General features: G+C 44.1%; 1 protein-coding gene across 1 annotated transcript; it reads right to left on the bottom strand.

The window, feature by feature from the left end:
- Positions 1-17,387: 17,387 nt before the first annotated feature.
- Positions 17,388-25,213, bottom strand: KCTD12 (potassium channel tetramerization domain containing 12). The gene has a single exon (XM_008260066.5). The coding sequence runs from the start codon at positions 23,200-23,202 to the stop codon at positions 22,219-22,221; it is 984 nt and encodes a 327-aa protein (XP_008258288.1). The 5' UTR covers positions 23,203-25,213; the 3' UTR covers positions 17,388-22,218.
- Between the last annotated feature and the right edge of the window lie 1,541 nt (positions 25,214-26,754).

Here is a 26,754-nt window from a genome sequence, read left to right as displayed (position 1 = left end):
TCTGAAGTACTTCCATTTTATAGTGAGAGAATTGAAGCACAACGAAGATAAATGACTTGCCAAGGTCACAGATTTTAATAAGTGTTAGTGCTAGGATTCCAAACAAGGTATCCTATATCAAAATCCTGTGTTCTCTGCCCTATCACACCTTCTCTGGCTGACAACCAGAAGAGACTGTCAGTCCCAGAAGCCAGATTCTTGGAGAGCCAAGACTTCTGATGGAGCGTGGGGCTGGCAGGTGTGGATGTCAAGAACTCAAAACTCTATGAAGTCAGAAATGAGCTGTAGGGCTCGCAGCCTGTACAAATGAAGGGCAACTGAAAGGTTGCAAGGAGAGGCTTAAATTTTATTAAAAAATAAAAACAAAACCAAAAATCTGTGACTTTTCACCTTCCTCCACAACTGAGTCCCTGTTTCCTGTCTTTCCACACACAGACCAGGTACCCATATTACCTGTCTGAACACAAAACTCATTTAACTCCCAAGCTCATAGACATTAAAAAAAAAAAAAAGACATTTATTTCAAAGAGTTACACAGAGAGAGAAGAAGAGGAAAGGGGGAGGGGTTTCCATCTGCTGGTTCACTCCCTAGTTGGCCACAACGGCTGGAGCTGCGCTGATCTGAAGCCAGGATCCAAGAGCCTCTTCCAGGTCTTCCCATGCGGGTGCAGGGGCCCAAGGACTTAGGTCATCTGCTACTGCTCTCCCAGGCCACAGCAGAGAGCTGGATCAGAAGTGAAGCAGCCCGGTCTCGAACCGGCGCCCATATGGTATGCTGGCACTGCAGGTGGCAGCTCCACTCGCTATGTCACAGCGCCAGCCCCCATTATTTTTCCATTCCCCTTTCCATCTCCTCCTACAACCCAATCAACTGCTTGATTATCTTAGCTTTGCAAACTTCAACTGTATAGGAGGTTGTTTCACTATTCACCTTGGTATTTTTAGTCTAGTAAGTAATTGGTATATATTGCCTCTGTTAAAGAAAGCATATTCTCTATATAAATTAGAACAGTTTGGTAAACATTTGGTAAAAATTCTATCTACTTTCATCATAGTTTGTTAACAAAGTTACACATTTAAAAATACTAATCACATACAGCATGGATCTCTAATATATTCTGGTACATGTTTTGACTGCCATATGGCAATTGTATTGAACTAAATGTGGGAAAAAGACTGAATGTTTTAGATTTTTTAAAGTGAATGAACAGAGTGCATTATGAGATGCACTTTTCTTTCCAACATGAACAACAGAAAATTCTCTGGGAATTATAATAAGAGATTTCACTGGAAAAGAAAATCTGTCATTTATATGCTACCTCTCTGGTCAATGTTCAGATTGTCTCTTCAGAGGAGCCCATGGTTGACTTTCAACATTTTCATTACCATGGGTTTATTTTACAAATAAAAAGGGTACATGTGAAACCCACCTCCCAACACGATGAGATGGAACATTCTGGGCTCTGAGCAGAGGAAAATCATTTATTCTGCAACGAGTGGCTTTCTGCTCTCTATCTGCACTCAGGCTCGTCTTGCCCAAATTGCTTTGCAGCTCTGGAAATTCATAAGGGCTTTAAAGAAATATTTAATGCCATAGTGTCTTATATTTTATATTCTTCATCTATATCTACTGCAGCACCTTGGATGAATTATGGGAGGAAATGAGCAACTGTATTAAAACTGGAAATGCCTAGATACTTGCTCAACAAAAAAATTAAGTATCCGGTGTAGATTTCCACTACGAATGACCCAAATATTTATCTAAAGAGTTCTCCCAGGGCCAGCACTGTGGTGCAGCAGGTAAAGCCTCCACCTATGGTGCTGGCATCCCATATGGGCGCCAGTTTGTGTCCTGGCAGCTCCACTTCTGATCCAGCTACCTGCTAATGGTCTGGGGAAAGCAGTGCAAGATGGCCCAAATGTTTGGGCCCCTGCCACCTACATGGGAGACCCAGATAGAATTCCAGGTTCCTGGCTTCGGCCTGGCCCAGTCCTGGCTGTTGTGGCCATTTGGGGAGTGAACCAGCAGATGAAAGAAATCTCTACATCTCTCCCTCCCTCTTTCTGTAACTCTAGCTTTCAAATAAATAATTCAGAAAATGTTTTTTAATTTTTTTAAAAAGTTCTCCCATTTCCATAAGAAAGGTGCTATAAAGATAGAATTGTTTACCATTAACTCGGAATCTACTTAATAATTTCATTATGAAAAAAGCTTTCAAAATATACTTGCTTATTGATATCTTTTGGCAAACACATGGCCACAGGACCTTACCAAAGTTTGCAAAAGAAAACCATTTCTGTTTTTCCAGCTTGATTATAAAGTTCTGACTGTCCCCTGTGAGAAGCAGTTAATCTCTCATGAGGGGGTCAATGGTTATAAAAAAGGATTATGTTTCTGTTTGTTCAGTAGAAAAATTCACGAAGTGCTTTTATGAAGAATATCTTTTAAAACTCCAGCAGTTTGCTTCATCCGTATTTCCACGGCCTTTGGCTGAGACTAAAAATCCATTAGCTCTTCTAGAGCATTTCAGTGGGCATCACAACTTGTGTAAAAACGGGTTCCCACGAGGACCCACATTATCTCCAGTGACACCTATATTTCACTTTCTGGTAACTCACAAGCTGGTCCCAGTGAATCACAGCCAAATAGTAGCAGAGGAAGGAAAAGAGAGGTCTCACCCTACTCTGCTGTTGACAAAGGAAAACAGGACATCCTGGTAGTATTTTCCCCACACCAGCCCAGAATCACAATTATCTGTAACTCATACCAATAGCCACTGTCAAGAGTATAATTCCAATTCTAAGGTTTCTTTTACATCACTCTTCTATGCTGATAAAATACCGTTAGTCTAGCTATCGCATGGAAACCGGAAAGAGAAGTAAAATGGCAAAATGATGAATGTTCAATATTTAGCAGAGACTGTTCTCTCTCCTCCCTGGAATATTAAGCCTAAGTTGCATATTCACATGTTTTGTTCCATGTTTGGGGATCCCTGCAGCCAAAGGATCCTACAGCTTATCGACCCCCTACGTTTCCTCCCCACATGCCTAAAATTAAGGACTCAGTAGAGCAAATGGATCATAAATGAGCTAACAAATGAAAAATATCAAGGAAACTAATAATTCCTTTCCAGGACGGGGAGCAAATACTGACACAGTGACATTGCTGTACTATCATTAATTCTTTAAATAAACTGCCTGTCTATCCATGGGGCAAACTCTCACAGATTATATTCGTTTCTTATGACTGCTATAACAAATCACCACAAATCTGGTGGGCTTAGACAATGGGAATCCATTTTCTCACACTCCAGAGGCCAGATGTCCAAAATTACAAGTCTCCTGTGGTCTGCAAGAAAAATCCATCGCTTGTCTCTTACAGCTTCAGGTGGCTGCTGCATTCTTTGACACAGAGTCAACATCACTCCAATCTCGGCCTCTCTGCTCTGTGTCAACTCTCTCTCTGCCTCGCTCTTGTAAGGACACTTGGGATGGCATTTAGGGCCCACCTGGATATGCCAGAATAATCTCCTTATCTCAAAAGAAACAATTGACATCTGCAATTCACAATTACTACAAATGCCAGGATTAGAATTACAGGTACTAGGGGAGTACGCAGGCGCATTTTTCAGCTTGAAAACTGCAGTTCAAACATTTAAATGTAGGCAAAGAAAATAGTGAAAGGAAGGAAACCTGGTCAGCCTGTCTGCCTCCCAAAATCAAAATGCCCTTCTCATAGTATGGCTGCATAGCTTCAGCTCTTTGGAGAGTGGTGCTTGGGGTTTTAGTCCCAATGTTTACAGATTAACAGATTACCTACTTCCAATCATTCACCAATTAAGAAGTGGATTCCCTTACTGTTTATCTAACAATAAAGGTATTTACAAAGAGAGGGGACAATATTTTTACCTGACACTAAAGTAGAACCAAATATGTTCTGATTATTCTTTAAGGGTTTTCATTTTTTAAGATTTTATTTATTTATTTATTTGAAAGGCAGAGCCACAGAGAGAGGGAGAGAGGGGGGAAGGGGTAAAAGGGGAAAGGGGTAGAGGAAGGGAAGAAAGGAGGGAAGGAGGGGGAAAGAGAGAGAGGTCTTTCATTCACTAGTTCACTTCTCAAATGGCCACAATGAGAGGGAGAGAGAGAGGTCTTCCATGCACTGGTCCACACCCCTAAATGGCTGCAGTGGCTAGAGCTGGGCTGATCCGAAGCCAGGAGCCTCCTCTGGGTCTCCCATGGGGGCACAGCCCCAAGCACTTGGGCCATCTTCCACTACTCCGAGGCCACATGCAGAGAGCTGGATCAGAAGAGGAGCAGCCAGGACACAAACCTGCACCCACATGGGATGCCAGTGCCACAGGCAGAGGTGCAGCCCACTACGCCACAGTGCCAGCCCTCTTTTAGGCATTTTAGAAAAGTGTTTCAGCTCAAAAGTTGCCTGGAAGAGCAAGCGGTTGGCCCTGTTGTGGGCATTTGGTCATTTGGGGAGCAAATGGGGGAATCCCTCTGCTCCCTTCCCAATCTTCCCACCTTTCAAATAAACAATGAAAAATTTAAAAGTTGCCTGGAAACCAACTTTTTTTTAATTGTTCACAGAATATTGTCCTGATACAGATTGTTACAAATGAGGAAGAGCTTACTTCAAAAAGTCTGGTGAGGCTCTGAGAAAATATCTGGCCGAACTCTGGGTTCCCGGTTCATGGCTCTTGGCTGCAAAGGTATGTAAATGATCCCTTCCAGGGCCCAGCTGTTGTATGTTGAAATGTGCTGATGAAACTAAATTGGGATTCTAGAGAACACAAATCAAATTGTAAGCAAAATTACAGAAATACACCAGCCCTCCTTTGGAGCATTATAGGCCAACCCAAGAAAAAATGACTAATGGGTAATAATACACAGTCCTGACAGGAATCGTAAGCTAGGAAGCAAGTTGCATGTAAAATCATAATAAAGGATATTAAATTGCCACCAGGCCCTGTCAGAGACAAATGAAATCACAACAGAGTCTCACCACCAGTCACTTACTCCCTTTGAATGCGTCCCAGGAACCTGCAAAGAATGCTTGCACTCTCAACTTCCCACCTCCTAGAAAAGCATGACTTCTTGGATTTGGAAGAGGCATATGAGGGATACCCTACTGAAAAGGAGGCCATGAGAAAAGCACCATCCTACCCAGTTCATTGTCCTTTCTTGGGCACCGAGGAGAAAACCTGGCTGACCTTCCTAGCTGTGCACTTTCCCCAAGACATCCATGCTTTGATGGCCTTACATTTCTTCTCTTAGGGTGTCTATAGGTGAGTTAAAATAACGCGTAACTCATGTAGTAGTGTATTTCCTCCCAGGTGACTTCATTGCAAGGTGGCACTCGGTCAATTGTGGACTACTGTGCTTTCGGATGTGTCCCCAAAGGTTTATGTGTGGGAAACTTGGTCCCCAGCGTGGCAATGAGGGAGGCAGAGTTTTCATTAGCAACCTCATTGGAGGACATGGGAGGCGCTGCCCTGAGAGAATAAACATCGTTCCTGTGGGACCCCATCCCTTCCCAAGCCCTGCCTTGTTCTAGAAGAGCAACGTGGGCCCCTCCCTGCTCTCCGACTTCCTGTCTGACCACTCGAGTTCTGGCTCTCACACACATTCCCCCCACAATGCAAAGAAGCTGGAAGAGGCATTGCAGGAGCTGGTGCCCTGCTGTTGGGACTTTCAGCCTCCAAAACTGTGAGCTGCATAAATGTTCTTTCTCAAGTATCCAGACTCCAGTATTTGGCTACAGCAATGGAAAACAGACTAACTCAGGGACCCTCTGGAAGTTTAATCCAAACTCAGTCATTCATCATTAGTAACAATTAAGTTCCCGCCTGGTTGGCTCTGCCCCCTTCATCAGTAGAGTTAAGGCTGGAAGGCTCCTGTAAAACCCTGGCAAGTACTACTCATTTCCAGTTGCAATGCACTCGCATACCTGCAGAGCACAAGTAGGGAAAGAACAGGACAGAGGACAAGCAGCCCCTGATCTCAGGTGGCAGCTCATTTAGAGTCCTGTTCTAGTTACTTTTCTTCCTCCTAGACATGATGATCTGGGATGGCACTGCTCAACCCCAGCTGCCCATTAGACACATTTGGGAAACATCTAGAAACACACTGGAAGAACCCACCCCTCAAAAACTTGGATTCAGTTGGTCTTGACAGGGGTAGGCAGGTAGCCAGTGAGTAGCAAGGAACTAAGGACTGCAAACACCCAAGCTCCATGCACCACCAAAATTCCATCACCTTCAGTTCCAATTAAATGTGTCTGAAAACTCGGCACACCCACTCCTGGTCATGCAGCCAAACCTCACTTTCCATGAAGCACCAAATGCCATGCCACCTTCCTGGAAATCAACATGTGTGCTGCAGGGCCCCTCCCTGCCAAACCCTGTCTCCATTGAACATTCAATCAGGATCTGCCCTTAGCACCCCTGCCTTGTCCTATAAAAAGGACAACTCCCGCCTGGGCAATTCTCCCTCACAAGGTTACCTGCACTCATGTCTGAGTATGTACTGTCCCTTTGCCTTTCAATAAATCCTGTTTTTCTGTTCACCTCTATCTACATCTCCTGGTTGTTTTATTAAATGCAGAAAGACAAGAACATGAACCAACTCTAACAGGTGGTGTCTCCAAACTCCAGTGGGGCTCATGATCCCCGCAACATAATTTGGGGGTCATGATCCCCATAACAGTCTGAGATGGGGCCCAGGCATTGATCTTTCCTTTAATTCCCTAGGTGACTCCAATGTGCACACAGGTTTGAGGAAAATTGTTCTACCCACTAGCTTTGTTGCTTTTTACCAGCCCCTCAGATAAATTCCTTAAATAAAATAAATTCCCACCCACCCACCATTTTGCTTATCATTTTGGCTCATCTCAAACCTGACAAGTCACATAACATTTTCCTCTTGCAACCCAGTAACATTCAACACCTTGATCCACTTTGGACCAAATCCCTCACCATGCCGATTCCCTTGCCTATCCATACATTCTCCTTTCTATAATGGAGGCTCATAACATCAGAACTGTCACCATTTAGGACCAAGAAATTCACCAGATGTTGAGCGGCAGGAGGGCTGTCTTGTATCTTACTGGGATGTTTAGCAGCAACCCTGGTCTGTGTTCACCAGATGCCAGTAGCATCCTATCCCCAACTGTGAGAATCAAATCAGTCTTCAGATATTGCCAGATATTCCCCAGGGAAGGAGAGGAAGTGCCTGGCCCCAACCCCTGGAGAATTGCTGATCTGTAGGGTCCACTGTCCCAGACCACTTCGGTTGGTTCCCCTACCATCTGGTATTTACAAGGGTACTTCCCAAAGTTCATGGAAAATGGAAGAAAAAGATAAGCTTATTTTTGTGCAAAAAGTATTTGAAATTCATGCATGGTTTTTCCATAACACACATTTTCCATGAACTCTCTGAAGACCTCCCGTATATTCTTCCCAGTGTCCATTTGTACTTAGCTTAAAACCCAATACTGTGAAGCCTTCATCTTTCAGTCAGCTTCCCTCAGGATACCAACCTAAGGCAGCAGAGACAGCGTCGTATCTGCAGGCCATCTTTAGCCTTCCCATCACAGGGGAACCTAGCCAAGTCTCTGCAGGGCCTGTCTAGTTACTGTGAATCTAGTTACTGTGAAAGCTCCTTACACAACATTGGGTGGAGAGGAAGAATAACTTCTCATGTTCTCTGGCCCAGGAGGGTAACTATGGTCAACAACAATTAATGATGCATTTCAAAACAACTAGCAGGGAAGATTTTCAATGTTTGAATTGATGGATATGTCAGTTATCCTGATCTGACCATTATACAATGTATACATGTGGTAAAATATAATATTGTATCCACCGTATTCCATAAATATGTATAATTGCTATATGTCAGTTTATAATAAAATATGTATTAATAAAAAATCCAGGGGCCAGCATCGAGGTACCACAGGTTAAGTTGCCACTTATGATGCCAGTGTCCCATATCAGAGTGCCAGTTCGAGTCTTGGCTTCTCTGCTCCCGATCCAGCTCCCTGCTAATGTTGCTGAGAAGGCAGAGTAAGATGGACCAAGTACTTGGGCCCCTGCCACCCACATGGGAGACCCAGATGGGGTTCCCAGCTTTGGCCTGGTCCGGTCCCAACCATTGTGGCCACTTGGGGAGTGAGCTAGCAGATGGAAGATCTGTCTCTGTCACTGTCTTTCAAATAACTTTAATTCCAACTGTGATTTCTCTATTACATACCTTTGTTCCATAAATATTGGCCTCATGCTAAACCCCCCAAAAACTAGGTTAATTACATATCAATGAGAATGTTAATAAAGGGAATGCTAACTTGATTTCTAACTCTAAACACTAATTCTTACTCCCTGAACAATGGCTCATTCCATCCTCTGGCTTGTGGAATGGGAATGATAATGTTCTTGGGGAGTCCTTTGAAATTCCAAATTGAGTGAGACTTCATTTTAATTCAGTTTGAGCACCAACTCTTTATTATTTGAGCTAATGGAGAGAGAGCACAAAAACAAAAAAATCATAGAATGTAAATTTAAGCACATACTAACACATAGACAGATTCTCAAATTTTCGGAAATTAAAAGGCAAGCAAAGGGTAGAAGATGGATTATGTTATATGATACATAACCCTTAGAATGATGAGCTGCTCATGTTTGGGTATTCTGTTGCTGGCAAAGCACAGCGTGAGGGATTTTCCACAGTTCCTCATTGTAATTGGAGGTCATTTCAATGCCAACTTTTTCTGGTAGGTTTATATAAGCAGTATTACACTCTTTATAATTTTCTACATCTTGTGTTATGTTTATTAAACTCAGTATTTTTGTCTTGTGACAAAACATCACCTAAGTTTACCATTTTTAAGTGAGCTCTCTGCAGCAGTACACACATTCACATTCTCATCCAACCATCACCACCACCCATCACCTGAACTTTTTCATCTTCCCAAAATTTAACTTTTTTAAACTCCTGCCTTCTGTCAGCTAATACTTTGCCAAATATTAAGTCACATTCCTGTAACTCTTATGAAATGCATAAAACCATTATTCTGAAGGATGGTGCTTATATAGGTTTATTCAACTTTCTTCTATGATGTTTGTTCACACTTGTGCTTCATACATTTCCACTACTCAATGCCTGGTTAACCCTGTTCTTCCTCTATTTCTCTTTCAACACAATAGAACTGAATATGTGCAGAGAACTTCTGGGTATACATAAAAGCATACTTCAAAATGTTGGTGGAAAATGGAATTAGAAGACAAGTGTGTTTTGGTACCCAAAAAAGTTTTGAAATCCATGCTTAATTTCATAATATGTGCTTTCTATGAGATTTTTGAAGGCCTCTCAGAGTATCAAGTTGTTGACTAGACCAATATGTTTTTGTATCTCTAATTTCAAACTTCATTTTTTAAAAAAGATTATGTTCATTGTTTAAAGAATATTGGGGGAAAAGTAGGTCCATCTGGGCTTTTCTTAAAGCCTTCTACTTTGATATTACACCATTTCTGTTTTGACAACTGCAAAATATTAGCAACTAAGGAGAACATAAGTTTCATAAAGCTTTATTAATGAAGTTTCTTTTAGCTGCCCCTCGTTCATAAAGATTACACAAAGTTCTTTGAAATATATCTAGAGCAGAAAGCTACTAAAAATACTTCACATTTCAAAATGAATCATCAAATACATGTCCAACTGTCACAAAACTCTAAATTTTGGAATTGGGAAAAATATTCTGCGGTGATTTTGATACTAAAATCTTCGAAATTCTCTTCTTGTAAGAGAAAAAGACTGAAGTAGATGTTGGTGACAGTCCCTAACTGTTCTCTCTCCAAGACAAATGTCCTTCACAGAACCCCTAAGGATGGGCCCCATAGAGTTTCAAAACTTCCCTATAAGGTAATGGCGTATTATAATTAAGAGTGCCTCTAGTTCCTTATGTAGCAATTTTAGCTTCAACCCTGTTTTAAGATAAAGTTGCTCCCTTCTGTCTGCTCTTCCATAGCTAATCATCATTGCCAAGAGTAAGGATACAGCTAAGAGCAAACTAATGTATTAGTCTGCTTGGCCTACCCTAACAACATACTGTAGGACCTAAAAACCCAAAATGGATTTCTCACAGTCTGGAGGCTGGGAAGACATGAGCTGGGTGCAGAGGGAAATTTCATTCTGAGACCCTTCTTTCAGGTTGCTGGTGCCTGGATGACATCATCCTTGTTGAGGCTCTGGTCTCTTACATTTCTTATAGAATGCTAATCCTATCAGATCAGAGCCCCACCTTTATGACTTCATTCAACGTTAATTCCTTCCATAAAGGGCCTTACTATAAATACCACAGTCACACTGGGGTTTAGGACAACAGCATATGAATTAAGGGAGGGGGGACACAAATATTAGTAGCAAATATTATCACCCTTTTAAGTTGGAAATCACTGGTAGATTTAAGCATGTCTAAGCCCATAAATTATAGGTGGATTAAAGACAAATGTCAAAGATTCAAGCCCCTCAAAAAAGTTTTCTCCAACTGTTGGATCCAGAAACTAAAAAATGTAATTTGTCTTATTTATTCCCCAAATGATTCAAGCCTCTAATTAAACTACATAATGATAGTAGCATGAAACTTTTTTAAGAATTCTAAGAGTCTGGGGGAAGGAAACTATCTATTACAGAGAAGAAAAATACACCAACGATATAATCAAGTACCTTTGTTGTTTTTCGGGTTTTTGTTTTACTCAATTTCTAAAAGGCAGACTCCCAGAACTACTCGTAAAAATTTTGACTACAGCTCTGTTTCTGACATTGGTGCATAGAGAACTTGTACTTTGAGCACATGTGGTTCTCAGCAGAGAAAATGAAACACCATATTCACCACTGTAGGTCAGAGCATCATTGCATAGGTTATTTCTTTTTAAAAGTCCTTCCAACTGTCATTTTAAAAAACCCACAACTCTCACCAGAACATTTGGAACAATATACTCCAGCATTTCAGGAAGGTCAAATTTCTTTCCTACAATTCTTCAGGGCACCTTTTGAAACTTTCCAGTTAAGGTTTTCAAAACTTGTACCAAATAATAGCCCCAGAGGAAAGCTATAATACGGCTCACAGTGAACTTGACTTCCTTCAAAAAATGCAAACATTGTCAAGCACTTTCTCCTTTAGCCAGAAATTCACATGGAGCTTATGAGCAGCTGTCACAGAGTATCTGTTCAGAAACAAATACCCAAGTCAGTTGGGTAATATTATCCTAATCCCTGTGACTTTCAAGTCAGATGGTAGGGAAGTCATTTTTATTTAATAAACTATACTTGTAATTTAGCAAATATATACATATTTAGGTATGACAAAGGGTTGTTGATTTTTGGTAGTGTTTTTCTTAAAAGTAAAGGATGGCAAATTTATTGTTAGTTTTCTCCTCGATATGTCAAAAAGAGAATGTATTACTTATAAGCATTCTTTCACTTATTCAACAAGTGTTTATTGATGATCTGTCACGTGCTGTGTACTGTGGAATCTTGAAGCAAAGTAAGAAACATTTTTTCTCATTTTATAGTCAAAAAGACAGGAGCCAAGGATGGCTCAATATTAAGACCACATCAGGCCGGCGCCGCGGCTCACTAGGCTAATCCTCCGCCTAGCGGCGCCAGCACGCCGGGTTCTAGTCCCGGTCGGGGCGCCGGATTCTGTCCCGGTTGCCCCTCTTCCAGGCCAGCCCTCTGCTGTGGCCAGGGAGTGCAGTGGAGGATGGCCCAGGTGCTTGGGCCCTGCACCCCATGGGAGACCAGGAAAAGCACCTGGCTCCTGGCTCCTGCCATCGGATCAGCGCGGTGCGCCGGCCGCAGCGCGCCGGCCGCGGCGGCCATTGGAGGGTGAACCAAAGGCAAAGGAAGACCTTTCTCTCTGTCTCTCTCTCTCACTGTCTCACTGTCAAAAAAAAAAAAAAAAAAAAAAAAAACCACATCATAAAATAGAAGCAAGCAACACAAGTCACCAAAGTGTCCAAATGCTTAGTTGTATTTCTTTCAAACTCCTCTTAAAACCGTGTGATGTGTTCTAGTCAATGCTTTCCAAAGAGAAAGGATAAAGCAAAACAATAAGATATTTCTGAGGCAGATGTTAAGCCTAGCTCTTAAGATGTCCATCCGGGATCCTGAGTTCAATACCCAGCTCTGGCTCCTGACTCCAGCTTCCTGCTAATGCATGATCGATGACAGGTCGATCAAGTGATTGGGTTCCTGAAACCCACCTAGGAGACCTGGATTCAGTGTCTGGCTTTCAGCTTTGGCTTGGCCTAGCCCCAGTGGTTGCAAGCATTTAGGAAGTAAACTAGTAGATGGGTGCTCACTTCTCTTTTTGTCTGTCTCTCAAAAAAAAAAAAAAAAAAAAAAAAAAAAAAAAAAAAAAAACCCTAAAGAGAAATTTCCACTGCCATTTCCTTCTATATACAAAAAGCAGGGCTTACTCTAACCCTGGATTCTATCCTCCCTCACCTACCCTGAAAGCCAAATGGAGAAAGGTAAAAAGTGAAGAATCAACAGTAAATAACTTGAGAACTGTCAGTTATGATAAAAACAACCAGCTTCAGGATTCAGCATTACTGTGCTTCATCTTTCTCTTTGAAAAGAGGAGGGAATCACTCTTAATAGCTAGTAAGTGTATTTAGAGTAATGGAGTGGGGGGACATTGTGTTCATAAAATGCCAACCATTCGAAGTGTGGAAAGCCCAAAGATGCTAAGTTTTCTGGAATGTACAGAAGGGTGGGCCCTGTAAATTGGCCAGTTGACCACTCTGCTCTCTGTTGAGATGGCAGAGGAAGCACACCTGGAAACACATGGCTGTATCTCAAATAGATTAAGGGCTCCTTTAATGGTTGCTGAAGCTGAAAGGCTGATTCGGTATTCAGGACTCTTCAAGGGTAACAACAGGTGCACAACAAAGTGTCCACCAAACAAACCATTAAGTCTCCCTAAAGGCTGTAATACATCACTTGATGATGAGGAGACATGGGATTGCTAAGAATTTCTCATTCAAATATGATGATCCCAATATGAACAAATCTCACCCAGGTAAAACTGCATAGCCTGAGGGGATCAAACGGCAAAGAAGGGTGACAAAACCTAACCCCACTGTCACAGACAAGGGATCTGCACATGGCTTGATGTGGCCTTCTCAATTGTTTCCTGGCTATGCCTGTTCAACTCACCCCATCAAACCCTCAAGTGGACTTTGCAAAATCAATTTAATCGATTATTGAGGATTTTAAGAGTTATTAAGTAAACTCTAAGAACTAAATTCTAACTCTTTTTGTAATTTGAGACAGACAGAAGACAGACATGTGCTGGTTCACTCACCAAATGCCCACAATATTCAGGGCTGGGCTTAGGCCCAACTCAGAAGCTCAGAATTCAATCTGGGAGTCCCATCTGGATGACAAGGACCTAAGTAGTTGTGCCATCACCTGCTGCCTCCCAGGGTCTTCATTACTAGCAGGGAGCTGGCAATCAAACCCAGGCACTCCAACATGGGACACACTTGTCTTAACCAGTAGGCTAAACACTCCCTCCCAGCTCAAACCGTTTGTAGATGAGGCTCACTCTGATGGCCCAGTACTTCTCCATAGTTTGTTTGATTAGTTGTTTCTGTTTGGTTTGAGTTTTCAGTTGTCTTTTTGGTAGGAGTAGGATTGTTCCAGCAACACAGAGCTCTTTCTGGTCCTGCCTCTCAGTCCCCTAAGATGTCCTGTGCTTGAAGGGCCCAACCCCTTCCCTTTTCTTTGCTCCTCCTTCCTCTCCTTTAAGTTCCCACCCTAGCATCTCCTCCTCTAGCAAAGCTTCGACATGAGCTGAACAAACCCCCTCTCTGACTTCTCATTCCTCAGACTGTCTCAGCACTGCATTTCCAAGTTATTTTATCATGACTCAACTCCCCTCCTAATCCTTGTGTCCTAAAAATTTGTCACCATCAGCTTCACAGTCTGCCACAGAGTAGCTGCCATGGTTTGAGCATCCTCTCCCAAAATCCTGTTGAAATGTAGTTGCCACTGTGACAGTATTAAGAGATGCAACTTTAAGAGATGATTAGGTCCTAGTAGGCTCTGCCCCTATGCATGGATGGATGTGGTTACCTTTGAAGTGGGTTAGTTATTATGGAAGAGACTTTGTGATCAAAACAAAACCAATAAAAAGAAGAGTTTGGCACAATTTCCTCTGTCTCACAGGCTTGCTTGCCCTTCTGCCATGTTATAACACAACAGAAGGCCCCCACCAGATGCCAGCGCCATGCACTTGTGCTCCTCAGCCTCAGAATGGTGAGCCAGATAAACCTCCATTGTTAATAACTCATCCAGTCTAGGGTGTTCTTCTATCGAAGTAGACTAAGACAATGGGTGCTCAAGAGTTTGCATGAATGCATGCTTGTTAAATGGCCATTCACGGGAGGAAGTTGCAGAAGTCAAGAGCTAATGACCTAAAGAGGTTTCAAAGACCTCCTTTCTTAGCCCCATAGGCTGCTCTTAGATTGGCAAGTGGGAAGAAAGACTCATTTGGTCCCCAGAAGAGCATTTACTTGTAAACTTCTTACGTAAGCAGAGTAAAACAAAGAACCTAAGAGTTTAACATTTTCTCTAAATGACCCACCATAAAAACAAGGCCAGCATGTATTAGCAGAAGTTCTTAACTCTACCACCACAAGGTTCTCATGGCAGAAGAGGATGAACTTACCCATGGCTTTCCACAAGTTCAGTCTCTGTTTAACATTTAGGATCTTCTCTTTTAAATTCATGTAAACATATCATTCCACAAAATGAGCTTTTGTAATCACTCACCAGTTAAAGCACCCAATTTCCCAGCCCACACACAAACATTTCAGCGAAACTGGTGTTCCAGAAGGTGCCTCATATTTATCCTATAACTTCTCTTTCTTTTCCAACTCTCCTAGATTTGCCTCTTTAGGAAATATAGGATCCTGGGCCAGCATTGTGACACAGTAGGTAAAGGTGTCACCTGCAATTCTGGCATCACATAGGGGCACCAGTCCTGATCCCAGCTGCTCCACTTTCAATCCAGCTCCCTGCTAATAGCCTGAGAAAAGCAGCAGAGGATGGTCCAATTACTTGGGCCACTGCTACCCATATGCAAACACCCGGATGAAGCTCCTGCTCCTAAATGGCCTAGCTCAGCTAGCCCTTGAGGCCATCTTGGGAGTGAATCAGTTGATCGCTCTCTGTCCTTTTCTATGTGTCACTCTTTCAAATAATACATCTTTTTAAAAAATGGGGATCTACCATGGCTCTTCTACAGTCATATACAAGAATTACATTCATAAAAACCTAGTTATGGATCATGATGAAAAAATTCTTAAAAAAGGATGAGATAGAGGAAAAAAGTGAGGGGGACATGTCCCAATATGAAATTTACATCCAACTTCACACTAATGTACTTGATGACTCTAGATTTACACACAGTCCCTGACCTACAAAAATTCAACTTAACAATCTTTCCAATTTGCAATGGCATAAAAGCCATATGGAGTCACTAGGTATATCAGGTATACTTTGAATTTTGAATTTGTTTTTTTTCCCCCAGGGATGGCCATCCATGGCACAATACTCTCTCCCTATGGTGGGCAGCAGCAGTGACCCAAAGCCCCTGGTCAGCCACGCAGTCACAAGAGGAAACAACCAATACTTACAATATCTACACTATCATGTTTGGTAGGTAGGGCATATTAAGTGCATTTCCACTTATGGTATCTTCAACACACAATGAGTTTATAGGACACAACCCCACAGGAAACCTGGGAGCATATGTATTTCATACCGCCACTATCCCCATTTCCTCAAGAGCCTCCAATGAATCCTATTATTTCCATAGTCCCTAAAAAAAGGACAAAGTAGCTCCAAACCATTCCTCACCTGGCATCATTGTATAGGTAAAAAATTCAAAACATGTTTTTGCATAGTGAGCCTTTAAGAAGATATTCAGGGGCCAGCGTTATGGTGGATAAAGCCACCTGTGTTGCTAGCATCCCTGCTAATGGGAGACGGCCCAAGTGCCTGCCCCCTGACACCTTCATGAAGACATAGATGATGCTCCTGACTTCGGCCTAGCACACCCCTGGCCATTGGAGCCATCTAGGGAGTAAACCAGTGAATGGAAGATTCTCTCTCTCTCTCTCTCCCTCCCTCCCCTTACCATCTCTTTCCCTCTTTCAAAAAAATTTTAAAAAAGATTAAATACAGTGCTCTTTACAGAAGAACAATCTGGTGAATTAAATGCCTACCAACAAAGGCGTAATAAAACAAGTGGTAGCCCATCTCGATAATGCCATATCAAGCAGAGTATCATGTAGGTATCAAATAAAATGAAGCATGTCCATTGCTACATGTTCATGCATTTCAGGAGCTCCAAGACAAACAAAGGGTGAGAGAAGGAGAAAGGGGAAGAGAGGGAGGTAGAGAGGAAGGGAATATCCTTAGAATTGTACCCACAAACCACATTGAACCTACTAAGAAAATTTTTTTACATAAAAAATTTAACAAAAAAAAAAAAAAAAGCAGAACAGGTTTAATTCCCGCTGAGTAGAAGTGGGGAGGGTGGGTATATCTCTATTTATATAGAATGTCTCTGTAAACATACATCAACGGTTGCCTCTGAAAAGGACAGGGCGATTTCTTACTACATTCTTGTAGTAAATTTTTCACCATATAAATTCAAGAAATAAATCTTGCGTTTCTGTGTATACACACAGACTTTTAAAAACAAAAGCCACCCAGAGGAAGTACAGCCAAGAGAAAAGAGGAAGGGCGAAGCCTGGCTCACTCTACCCACGCCTTCCTGTGCCACAAACCGCAGGCTCCAGTTTCTGTCCTCTCCCAAAGTGAGCCACTGTTTTCTTTCGAGAGAAGGGACATCAGGACGGGAGATGGCACGGAAAGAGCTCCTATCCCAAATGCAGGCCCTCTTTCCCAACAGTCTTTAGAATTCTGTTTGCAGGAGTTGAGCTTTTATTTAAGGCTCAGGGTGCAGCTACTGTTTCCTTCAGGAGGTCACTACTACCTGCGTTCCCCACCCTCACAGCAGGAATAAGCTGCAGAGATGGAGATCAATGGAAATGCATGTGAAGGACATTTCTTCCACACTGACATCAACCACGTGTGTGTTCTTGACAGGAAACTGAGGCACAGGGACAGGTTCATGCCTTGCCCAATGGGCCAGTCTCTCGGTGATGAGGTCCTCCGATGGCATCAACTCATCATCAGTTCCACACCAATTTGGGAAGCATTCCTCATACTGAGAGAACATCTTAAATGAAATTAGACCAGCATCCAAGCCAATCCATATCAAGGAGCCAAGAGAATAATTAAAGGAGTGAATGTTTTATTCTTTAGTGTTTAATACATAACATGTCACATAATCAATGATTCATTACTTCACACACAGGGAAGAAAACAGTATCGAGTATTTCTGTTATACAACTGTTTGTGAACAGGAAGAACAAAAATCGCTACAGCACTTAATGATTGAAGAAAGTCTCAAATAACTTCATTAGCATCTTTTTTGAAAATAGAGAGGTGTGTGGGTTTTTGTTGGTTTTTTTTTTTTTTTTTTTGGCTTTCTGTTTTGTTAGAAAAGTCTGAAAGCACAGAACAATTTTTTTCTTATATATTTAAGAAAATGGCCCAATAAACACTTTTCAACAACTTCAGAATCCTAGACAGCTCTGTAGGACTCACCTTATCTAAATGCTTGGAAAACTTTAAGCAACATATAATTTCCATCTTCAAAATTAATACCCACCTTGAATGTTTTAAACCTTTGTCTTTAAACGGTTACTAATAGTGGCCATAAGTGATCATCAATGGTCATCATTTATATTCAATAGTAGCAAATTTACCTATCTATAAAGTCACAAAGACAGTTGTATAATAGTTTGCAATACAATTAATGTCCACATACTTCAAAACACACTTAGAATTTAAAAGCTGGCTTAAAAAAAAAATCACAAAACATGTAAGTGACAATTCTTGGTCAACTATTCAATCTGCCTATCACACAAGATTATATTCTAAGGTAAATATTCTGGTTCAATTTCTACTAAGTTTCAAGGGTCCCAGTAGAGAATCTAAATCCTCAAATGTTAACACTTTCAGATTTTTATTGTCCAAAACTATGACAAAAGAAAAGTTAGCTTCAACATAACTTTTCCCTGACTGTAAGAAAACCTTTTACATGTAGTATAGGTACTGTAAATAAGAGTATTTTACTTCTTTCTCAAGAGACAGGCTTAGGACATCTAATAAAAGCAATCTAGTTTTTAAGTGATATATACACTAAGTTAAAAAAAAAAAAAACAGGGAAGAAGTCCAAATAAGGTGTTGATTCTGTTAAGTTACAATAAAAATACTCCATTTACTATTTTAAAAGCTTAAGCCAACAGAGTACTTGTAATTTAGATTATAAAAAAAATCTTAAGGAATTCAACGCCCTCCAGTCAATACTTCTCTAAATGTCTGCATTGTAATTTAGCATTTTTCACACTGGAGTATAAAAATGAATATTAGATTGGAACTTACTGTAATTTGAAGAGTAAAAAATTATCAAAGCTTCACCTTACATGGCTTTAATGTAGTAACATTCCATGGAAAATTCCAATAAAAACTGGAATATTTTATGAGCACTGCCAGTTGCCCATTTTGTCTGAGTATTTGCACATTATGCATTTTCTCAGAGAAGCAGAAGGCTATATGTACATATATGTGTGTGTATATGTATATGTCTAGTTTTAAAGAGAACGTAATTTAGCTAGTGTTACTAGCTCTCAATCCAATAAACATATGAGAATCACCAAACAGTTTTAGAAGGAGTAAAAATGTAAGACTCACATCTTTGAGCAATATTTTCCACAATGTATTATTTGAAAAATCAGAATAGGGCTCAGAGTCTACATATACTAAAAAACACAGTGTGTCCAACATGGTACCTGTTTTTTTAACCAGCACAATCAACAACTCTTTTTTGAAAAATTAAAGTTTTTACTAAAAGTCTAATGTCATCCAGTTGTATTTCTAAACATTAAAAGGTAATAGAGGAACATCCGTAAATGCCTACCTCTGAGTCAGACTAATGCTGTTACAATTATTTAGAAAACCTGATGACAATATCCCACATTATTTAAAATGTGGACCCTCACCACCCTGGTTCAAGCTCCCAGGTAATGACCAACACTCCAGCCCACCTTGGAGATCTGCTTCCATAGATCAGAGCTCACAGAGAGCGTCATTTTGCCTCAGTTGTACTACCTGTGCAATGTGAAATGAGTTTCCCACCCCGGCTCTGCTTTGGGCAAATAGTAGATAGTTTTCATTTACTGACTTCAACTTCAGAGCAAACAGTCACCCACAGAAAACGGGGTAAGTTGACTGTATATAATCATGAAGTTCTCAATCTTCTAAGCAATGTAAGGGTGCAGGACAGTAAGGATGTGGTGGGTTGAGGCTTAAGATGCCTACATACAAGAAAGTGCAGTAGTTTAACTCAAAGTTTTAGAAGATGAATTCTGAAGACCAAGGTGGCAGAGATAAAACGTTAGTAGCTTCTGACTCCTAGACTTGTGCAGATTTGATGAGAGAAATTAGAATCAGTGAGTGGTGCCATCTGTTAGTGGATTCAGTCTGTCCTAAAACGTTCACGATCATTTGTTTTTTGTTGAGCAATCTAACAGGATGCCATACATGTTAGAGAAATCTCTGTGACACTCACCTCTGACCAAGTGGGTGGCAATTCTCAATCATTTGAGACTTGAAACAGGGTTAGTTCTCATGCATTACTGAGTCTGAGACTAAACTCACCACATGATCAAACACCATTTCCTGGATTTCTGCTTCCATTTCCCTCTCAAGTACAGTCTTCATATGGAAAACAACTTTTCTAAAAATGGAACTCTAATAAAAGATCTCAAATCTTTCTCAATTCAAAAAAGAAAAAGAAAAATTAGTGGACTAAAAATACAGGTACCTTGCTTTTAAATAGGAATCTAATCAACACTGAATCAGTTTACAACTAATATCCCCTCCAGCCAAAAAAAAAAAAAGAAAAATAGCATGGAGTAAACTCAGTTTTGCAATTATGTATTTTTTTCCTAACTCAATCACTCATAAACAAGGACATAAGGAAATGCATCAAAACATGTTTCTTTAGAATATACATCATCTGATGCAAGTAACTGGGCATAGGCATTTGATAACATCAGTAAATGAATCAAAAAACTAAATGTTCAGGTATGGTATACACAAGTTGGGACAGATGAGTCTAAGAACAAAACTGTTCCCATTCTTAATATCCATTATGAACACAGTAAGATACAGTACAAGACTCATAAAAAAAAAAAAGAAAAATAGCACTAAACACTGAGAAGGACTTCTTACAAAATCTTTAAAAAGATACTTCAGAGAAAGTAACAAACAAAAGGGCTTCTCTGTCCTCAGAGTATCTGAAGAACACCTCACAGCCCAAAGCATGACAAGGATCTGTCTCCCTTCACTCACGTGTACACAGAGTATGCACTGGGGACCGCGTCCACGTGGGAAGAAGGGGATAAGGCAACCAGGTCTCCTTCTGTTGGTTACAGTTTACCTCTAACACCATTTTATTGCTCAGCTCGCTGTTAAGTAGTTATTTGCCTTCATTTTAGAAATCTCATTTTGCAGCTATCTACACAGATGGGCAGCCCCTGGTGCTCCTACTTCTCAGCAGCTCTGTCACTTGAAAAGATTCCACTTGAACTTCAAACAAACTGCGTGGGGGGAATGTGGCATTCTCAGGTTTGCCCCGCAGTCAAGGGTCACTGGCTTTGAAGAAAATGAGGATTTTTAATGAGATCTGAAGTCTAAGAAGCCAAGAGCAAACTCCCTTTGCTCAAGTAAATAGATTCTAAAATCGAGATTGATAACCACAAGGAAATTAAAAGTTCAAAAACTAAAACCCTACTGGGTAACTCTTTGGTTAGATTAGATACCTAGTAGCAACTTCTAAGTTTAGGACTAAAAACAGTTAAATAAACCGCAGTTAAGAGTAGTTCTATTACTAATCTTCACGAAATGCTTAGCTGTGTTTGCATTTTACCATTCGGTATTTTCAAATATGCACGTATTCAAATGAATGCTTAAAACTTCTAACTTTCAAATAATAAGAGTATCTATCTGTCCCTCCCTTCCCACCCTCTTCTCCTACCTCCCCACCCCACCCGCAAAGTCCTAGCTCTAAGAAAGGTTCTATTACCATTCACTGCAAGAATACAGTTCTGCTAATGCCCACGAGTGTCTCCTGGCCCGGTCGCGAATACAATCACTTCCAGGTAACCACCCCCCACGGAGCGGAGGCCTGTTTGGTTCTAATTCTTAGGAGACCAACACCCCTTCTCCCTCTTGCCCCCAAGGGCTCCCACGTCACCCCAGGGAACCAAGGGCTCCTGGCGCTGAAAGGGCGCCTCGCCAGGCAGGAGGATCCACGCTCTCCAAGTTTCAAGACCCTGTATTCCGTAGGGAAAAGACAGGACCCTTGACCATGTGAGCACCAGTGCTCCTACGTCTACACCTGCAGCTTTTCAAAACCTCACTCGTGTACAACCGAAGTGCCTCAGCGACGCCCTCAATCCGGCTTCACAGAGGGTCAGCGATGGCAGTGAGCTGTTAGGACACCAACTCTCTCCCCCAGGCGGGGTCACCATTCTGCGCCCTCACACCACACGGGTGTCAGAAGGGCTCGAGATCTCAAGGAATCTTCGCAGCACTGCACAGTCTGAACGGGTTCCCAACACCTCGGTTCTCCCCCCCGTTCGTGCCGGCTTTGTGACCACACTGGCCCGCTGGATCCAGATTGAAGTACAATCTGGGGGAGGAGAGGTTTGAGGCAGCAAAAAGAGGAAGCATTGGGTGGGGGTGGGGACGGGGACGCGCCTGGGCCCCCTGGGTTAGCCGAGTCCGAAGAAAAGAAAAGAGGATGGATTTTTCTGAAGCGGGGGTGGGAGAGGGGGTGGGGGGGTGGAACGGTCTTAACCAGGACAGGACCGGGGATTGGGGACCTCGGGGCAAAGGGAGACAAAGGGCAAAGGTTAGGGATGGGGAGCGGTCTCTGATCCTCTCCCCCGCCGAGGGGTGGGGGCGGGCGCCGGAGCCGCGAGGGGTCCCGGGAGCTCACTCCCTGCAGAAGACGTACTCGGTGTAGCTGGTCCAGATCTTGTCTTCGCTCTGGTCGGTGCTGCCGGCAAAGGCGCAAGTGCCGGTGGAACTGCAGGCCACCATGTGGAAGCCAGACTCAGACAGCTTGTCGAAGGCCTGCTCCAGGAAGTTGAACTTGAGGTAATAACGCGAGGTGTAGCGCTCCGGCGGCCGGTCAGGGTCCCGGCTCTCGTTCAGGGTGTCCCCGAACACCTCCTTGGCCAGGGACGTCTTGCCGCACACGGTGATGCGCGCCACCCGCCGGAACTTGGCATCTGCCTGCGCGTCCCGCCCGATGGTGTAGGAGCCGCGGTAGCCGATGGTGATGTAGCCCGAGCGCCGGCTGCCGTCCAGCGACTGGGACGGTGTGAGCAGCGGGCCCGCCGCGCCCCCGGACGGGCTGCGGCTGGCCGGCTCCAGCGTGGGCGACGGCGCCCCGGCCGAGGCGCCCTCCTGCTGCTCGGGCTCCGCGTAGCCCAGGGCCAGCAGCTCATCGCCCAGTGAGCCCTCCTTGGGCACCCCGCGCCGCGAGTGCGGTGGTGGCGGCCCCGGGCCGGGCTGCTGGGGCGCCCCGAGGCGGCGCACGAGCTCGGGCAGCTCGAAGTACTCGGCCTCCCGCTGCAGTCGGCTGCGCTCCGGGAAGTAGTCGGGCAGCACGAGCTGCAAGTCCCGCAGGTAATCCAGGATGTAGCGGAAGAGGAAGCCGTCCCGGTCCAGAAAGAAGCGGCCTTTGCTGTCCCGGGCCAGCTCCTGCGGCTGCTGCTGCGTGAACATCCGCCAGAGCAGCGAGTCCGGCACCGACACCACCGTGCAGCGCCGGGTCACATACACCTGGCCCCCCACGTTCAGCTCCACGATATCGGGGAAGAGCGGCGGCTCGGCGGACGACGATGAGGAGCCGCTGCCGCCCCCGCCGCCGCCCCCGTTGGGTAATCCTCGCGTGCTGTCCGCCAGAGCCATGGCAAAGAGGTGGCCCGGCTGGGGCAGTGGCAGGGAGCAGGACTGCACTCGAAGCTGCAGCCGCTTTCCCCGGAGCCCCTGCCCGGGACGCGCTCTCAGCCCTCCGCCCGAGCCCGAGCCGCACGGAGCCAAGTGCAGCTAGCGCGCCCCGCTGTGAGCCGCGGGAGCTCCGCTGCGCTCCGGCTGCCTCGCCCGCGAGCTCCAGGCGAGTGCCAGGTCGCAGCCCGCGCGCAGCTTAAGTAGAGGCGCCCGCTCTGGCGCCGTGGCGCGCAGGAGGCGTGGGCGGCCGCTGAGCGGTGGAGCCAGGCTCCCCCCACCCCAGGCGGGAGGGTGGGGCGTGCTTGCGGGATCGATTTGCATCTTAAACGCTGACGCGGGGCCTCGGCTAGGCTGCTGGCTCCACCCTGGTTCAGGCGCAACCGGGGCGACCTCGCTCCCAGCCCACCGCACGCCTGGCTCCCCCCCGGCCGGCTCCGTGCTTCTGCCCAACTTTCTCCCTTCTCCCGAAGCGCTCAGAGCCCGGGACTGGCTTCGTCGCAAGACAGCAGTGACCACTCCGATTCCCTCCAACCCCGGCCCGCACGGAGGACTCAGACAGAGGACGCCAACTTTCTGACACTCCCAGCCCTGGGACTGGAAGTGCAGGGCCACCTCCAGCCCGGCCGACCCCGGAATGGACCCATCCAAACCACGCAGCCCGGGCGCTGCCTTCCTGGGGTATGGTAGTTTTAGAAACAAAAAAATCTGGAGACACAGAGAAGGCCGCCCAACCCGGAAGGAGCCACACTGTGTGCACGGTGGCCTCAAAACGAGCCCTGGACACCAAAGGTTGACTTCAGAGTCCTGTGCAAAACTCTTTCCCCAAGTTCAAGCTCTGGGTGCAGCGCCAGAGGCGCTGGTCGGGGAACCTCAAAGTAGGAAGCTGTGAGCTATTACAGCACCAGGGACTTGGCTGGGCGAAGGGTGTGATGTGGGGGCGGCCAATGCAACCACCTTCCCTCCCCCGCAGCGCTGTCTAGGCCAGACTGAGGGAAGAGTGAGTCCATACTGGACATTGTAAATGATACAAGAAATCCCAGTGTCTGCCTGATCACTCCCACGTGTGGATCCTGCCAGAGATCCATGCACCCCCGCTCTCCTCCACGTCCCCCTCATTCCCTTCAGCCCTTCCCCGATTTCCCCAGAGGGAGATTTTTGTAGATGGGACAGCATCTTTTAGATCCTTTCTGGCTCCCCAACACTTGCTCCTTGCACGTTACTAGACAGATGGCAGCCCACATGCCACCTCCCCCGGAAGCCTTCCCTGGCTTCCCAAGAGGGTAGAGTCTCCGGACTGCTGCCTGCACACGCACTGCCTCCCGCCCCACAAGTCCGGAATGTATTTATGACTTTGTATACAAATATATACGTGCACCTGAGCGCGTCGGGAAGCCGAGGAGAAGCCAGAGGAAGATAAGACGACACGACACGGGTCAGGTTCAGCGAATGTTTGCTGGGCACCTGCTGTTTGCCGCTTCCAGGTAGAGGAGACTCCAAGGTTGAATAATCTCCGAGGCACTCCCTGCATAGCCCAACAGGCAGAGTCAGGGGTCCGAGAAGTTGTCTGATCAGTTTGAGGTGCAGGCCATCCATCAGGACAAGTCGGCCAAATCTTCCTTCTTGATAATGTTTACCCTTTCGCTTAACTACCCAGCGGGCTTTACAGTCTCGTCACGGATAACTGTCATTTTCCTTTCGAAATGTTTACGTCTGCTAAGCAATTATGGTGCTCGCCTCGGTGTGCTGAAATCAGATCAAGCCCCAGACTGGCTCACTCAATTGCAAGGACCGATTTTAATACCAAATATATTTCACCACTCCTTTCTTGTTTTGTTCTTTGGGATAAATAATAGATGACACAAAAGTGCTAAGTTCCAGTGCTGATTTTAGAGGTAATTGTGCTATTTGTTGTGTCAGTGCCACAGCCCTGACAAAACCAGTCTCTTTTCTGCAAATCCAAAAAAAAAAAAAAAAAAGGCCTGCTGTGTTGTGTCAGTTTGGCTCATATTCTGGCATCAATACCTTTGTGCATTGTCTTAGCAAATCCTATCACATATACATCACAGTACTTCCATGCTATCTACAGGTTCCACCACCTCCCGGTGACCAGCTTGTACCAAGCCAACACTACCTCCTGCTTGGATCATCGCCTGGGTCTCCTAACTGCTTCCACAGCAGCCCCCTACAGCCTTTTACCACTCCGAACACAAAGAGGGGCCCTGCTGAAACCCCATCAAAGAGGTCACTCTGCTCAGAGCAATTCCAGGTATTCCAAGATTTTGTTCTGCTTGATTCATTGCTATAACCCCAGTGCCTAGAATAGAGCTGGCATACCATGGGCATTGGGTAGGAGTCCGTTGCTCATTCATTTATTCCAGCAGTATTTTCAGGAGCCACTACTATGTTCTAGGCAGCACGATCAAAAAACAACCACTGCCCTCTTGGTGCTTACAATTCTGTGAAGGAAATTTAATAAATACGGATACTTATGTAGATATTTATAAATAAGTTCATGGAAAGTTGTGGAGAATGAGCATTCCATGCAGAAGGACAATCAAGTTGAAAAGGCACGGGTCAGAAATGAGCTCAGTGTGCCTCATAGTGGAAGTTCATGTATTGTTATCATCTGCTTGTATCCTGCGACTCTCCATGGTACATTTAAAGTGATCATTTGAGTGTAAACTCACTATGAGATATTACACGCTTATACACAACAGCGCACTACTGCCAGTCTCTGCCTTTTGTCGTAACACCCACCACAAGCCAGTCTACTACAGAAAAGCCCTAGGCATTTCCGTACAGAAGCCAGGTTGCACATGAGACACACGAGAATAAAACAGTGAAGATCTGAGACGCAAGTAACAATTTTCTGGTTAATTTTGTGTGTTCTGTTTTTTGCATCTTGAACGGTATCATGAAATTCAAGAAGAAATGTAATTGGGGAACTTTGATGCTAGGACTTGTAGGCCTGAGTGTTTAAGAAGGAGGAAAAGGAGTTCTAACTCTTTAGGAGTTCCACTATGTTAAATACGCTGAATTGGAAGGGGCAGGGAAGGATCAGGAAAAACAATACCTCACCATTTAGTCTCTAGCTAGTTTCTACTGGATAAATTCAGGCTCATTGGTCCCTTTCAAGTAATTTGTTATCTTTCTCAAAATAAGAAACAGTGTGTTTTTTAAGTACTTTGTCCTTTGATGCCAAAGTGTAGGACACTGGTAACATCACCCCCCCCCCAACTTCTGTTCCAGCCAGCTCCCACCCCAACCCTCACCAGTGCACTTAGTCCATATCCTACACACTGACGACTTGAGGAAAGGAATGAAGGACAGACAGTAAGAAACATGAAGTTCAAGAAGAGGACCATCTGGGGCAAAATGAAGTGAATGCCTCTGAGGACTGAATGAATTTAATGTGTGTGAAAACGATCTGTAAGCTCTGAGACACCATTCCAGTGTCAGCATCGTTATTTTCCATGACTTACCATGGTGCCTGGCAAGAATGCTCAGTAACTA

Source organism: Oryctolagus cuniculus, chromosome 9 (genome assembly GCF_051225735.1).
Source record: "Oryctolagus cuniculus isolate XC-2025 breed Fujian yellow rabbit chromosome 9, ASM5122573v1, whole genome shotgun sequence".
In the NCBI taxonomy this organism is placed as follows: Eukaryota; Metazoa; Chordata; class Mammalia; order Lagomorpha; family Leporidae; genus Oryctolagus; species Oryctolagus cuniculus.
Note: the sequence above shows the minus strand (reverse complement) of the source record. Positions and strands in the feature narration are given on the sequence as shown.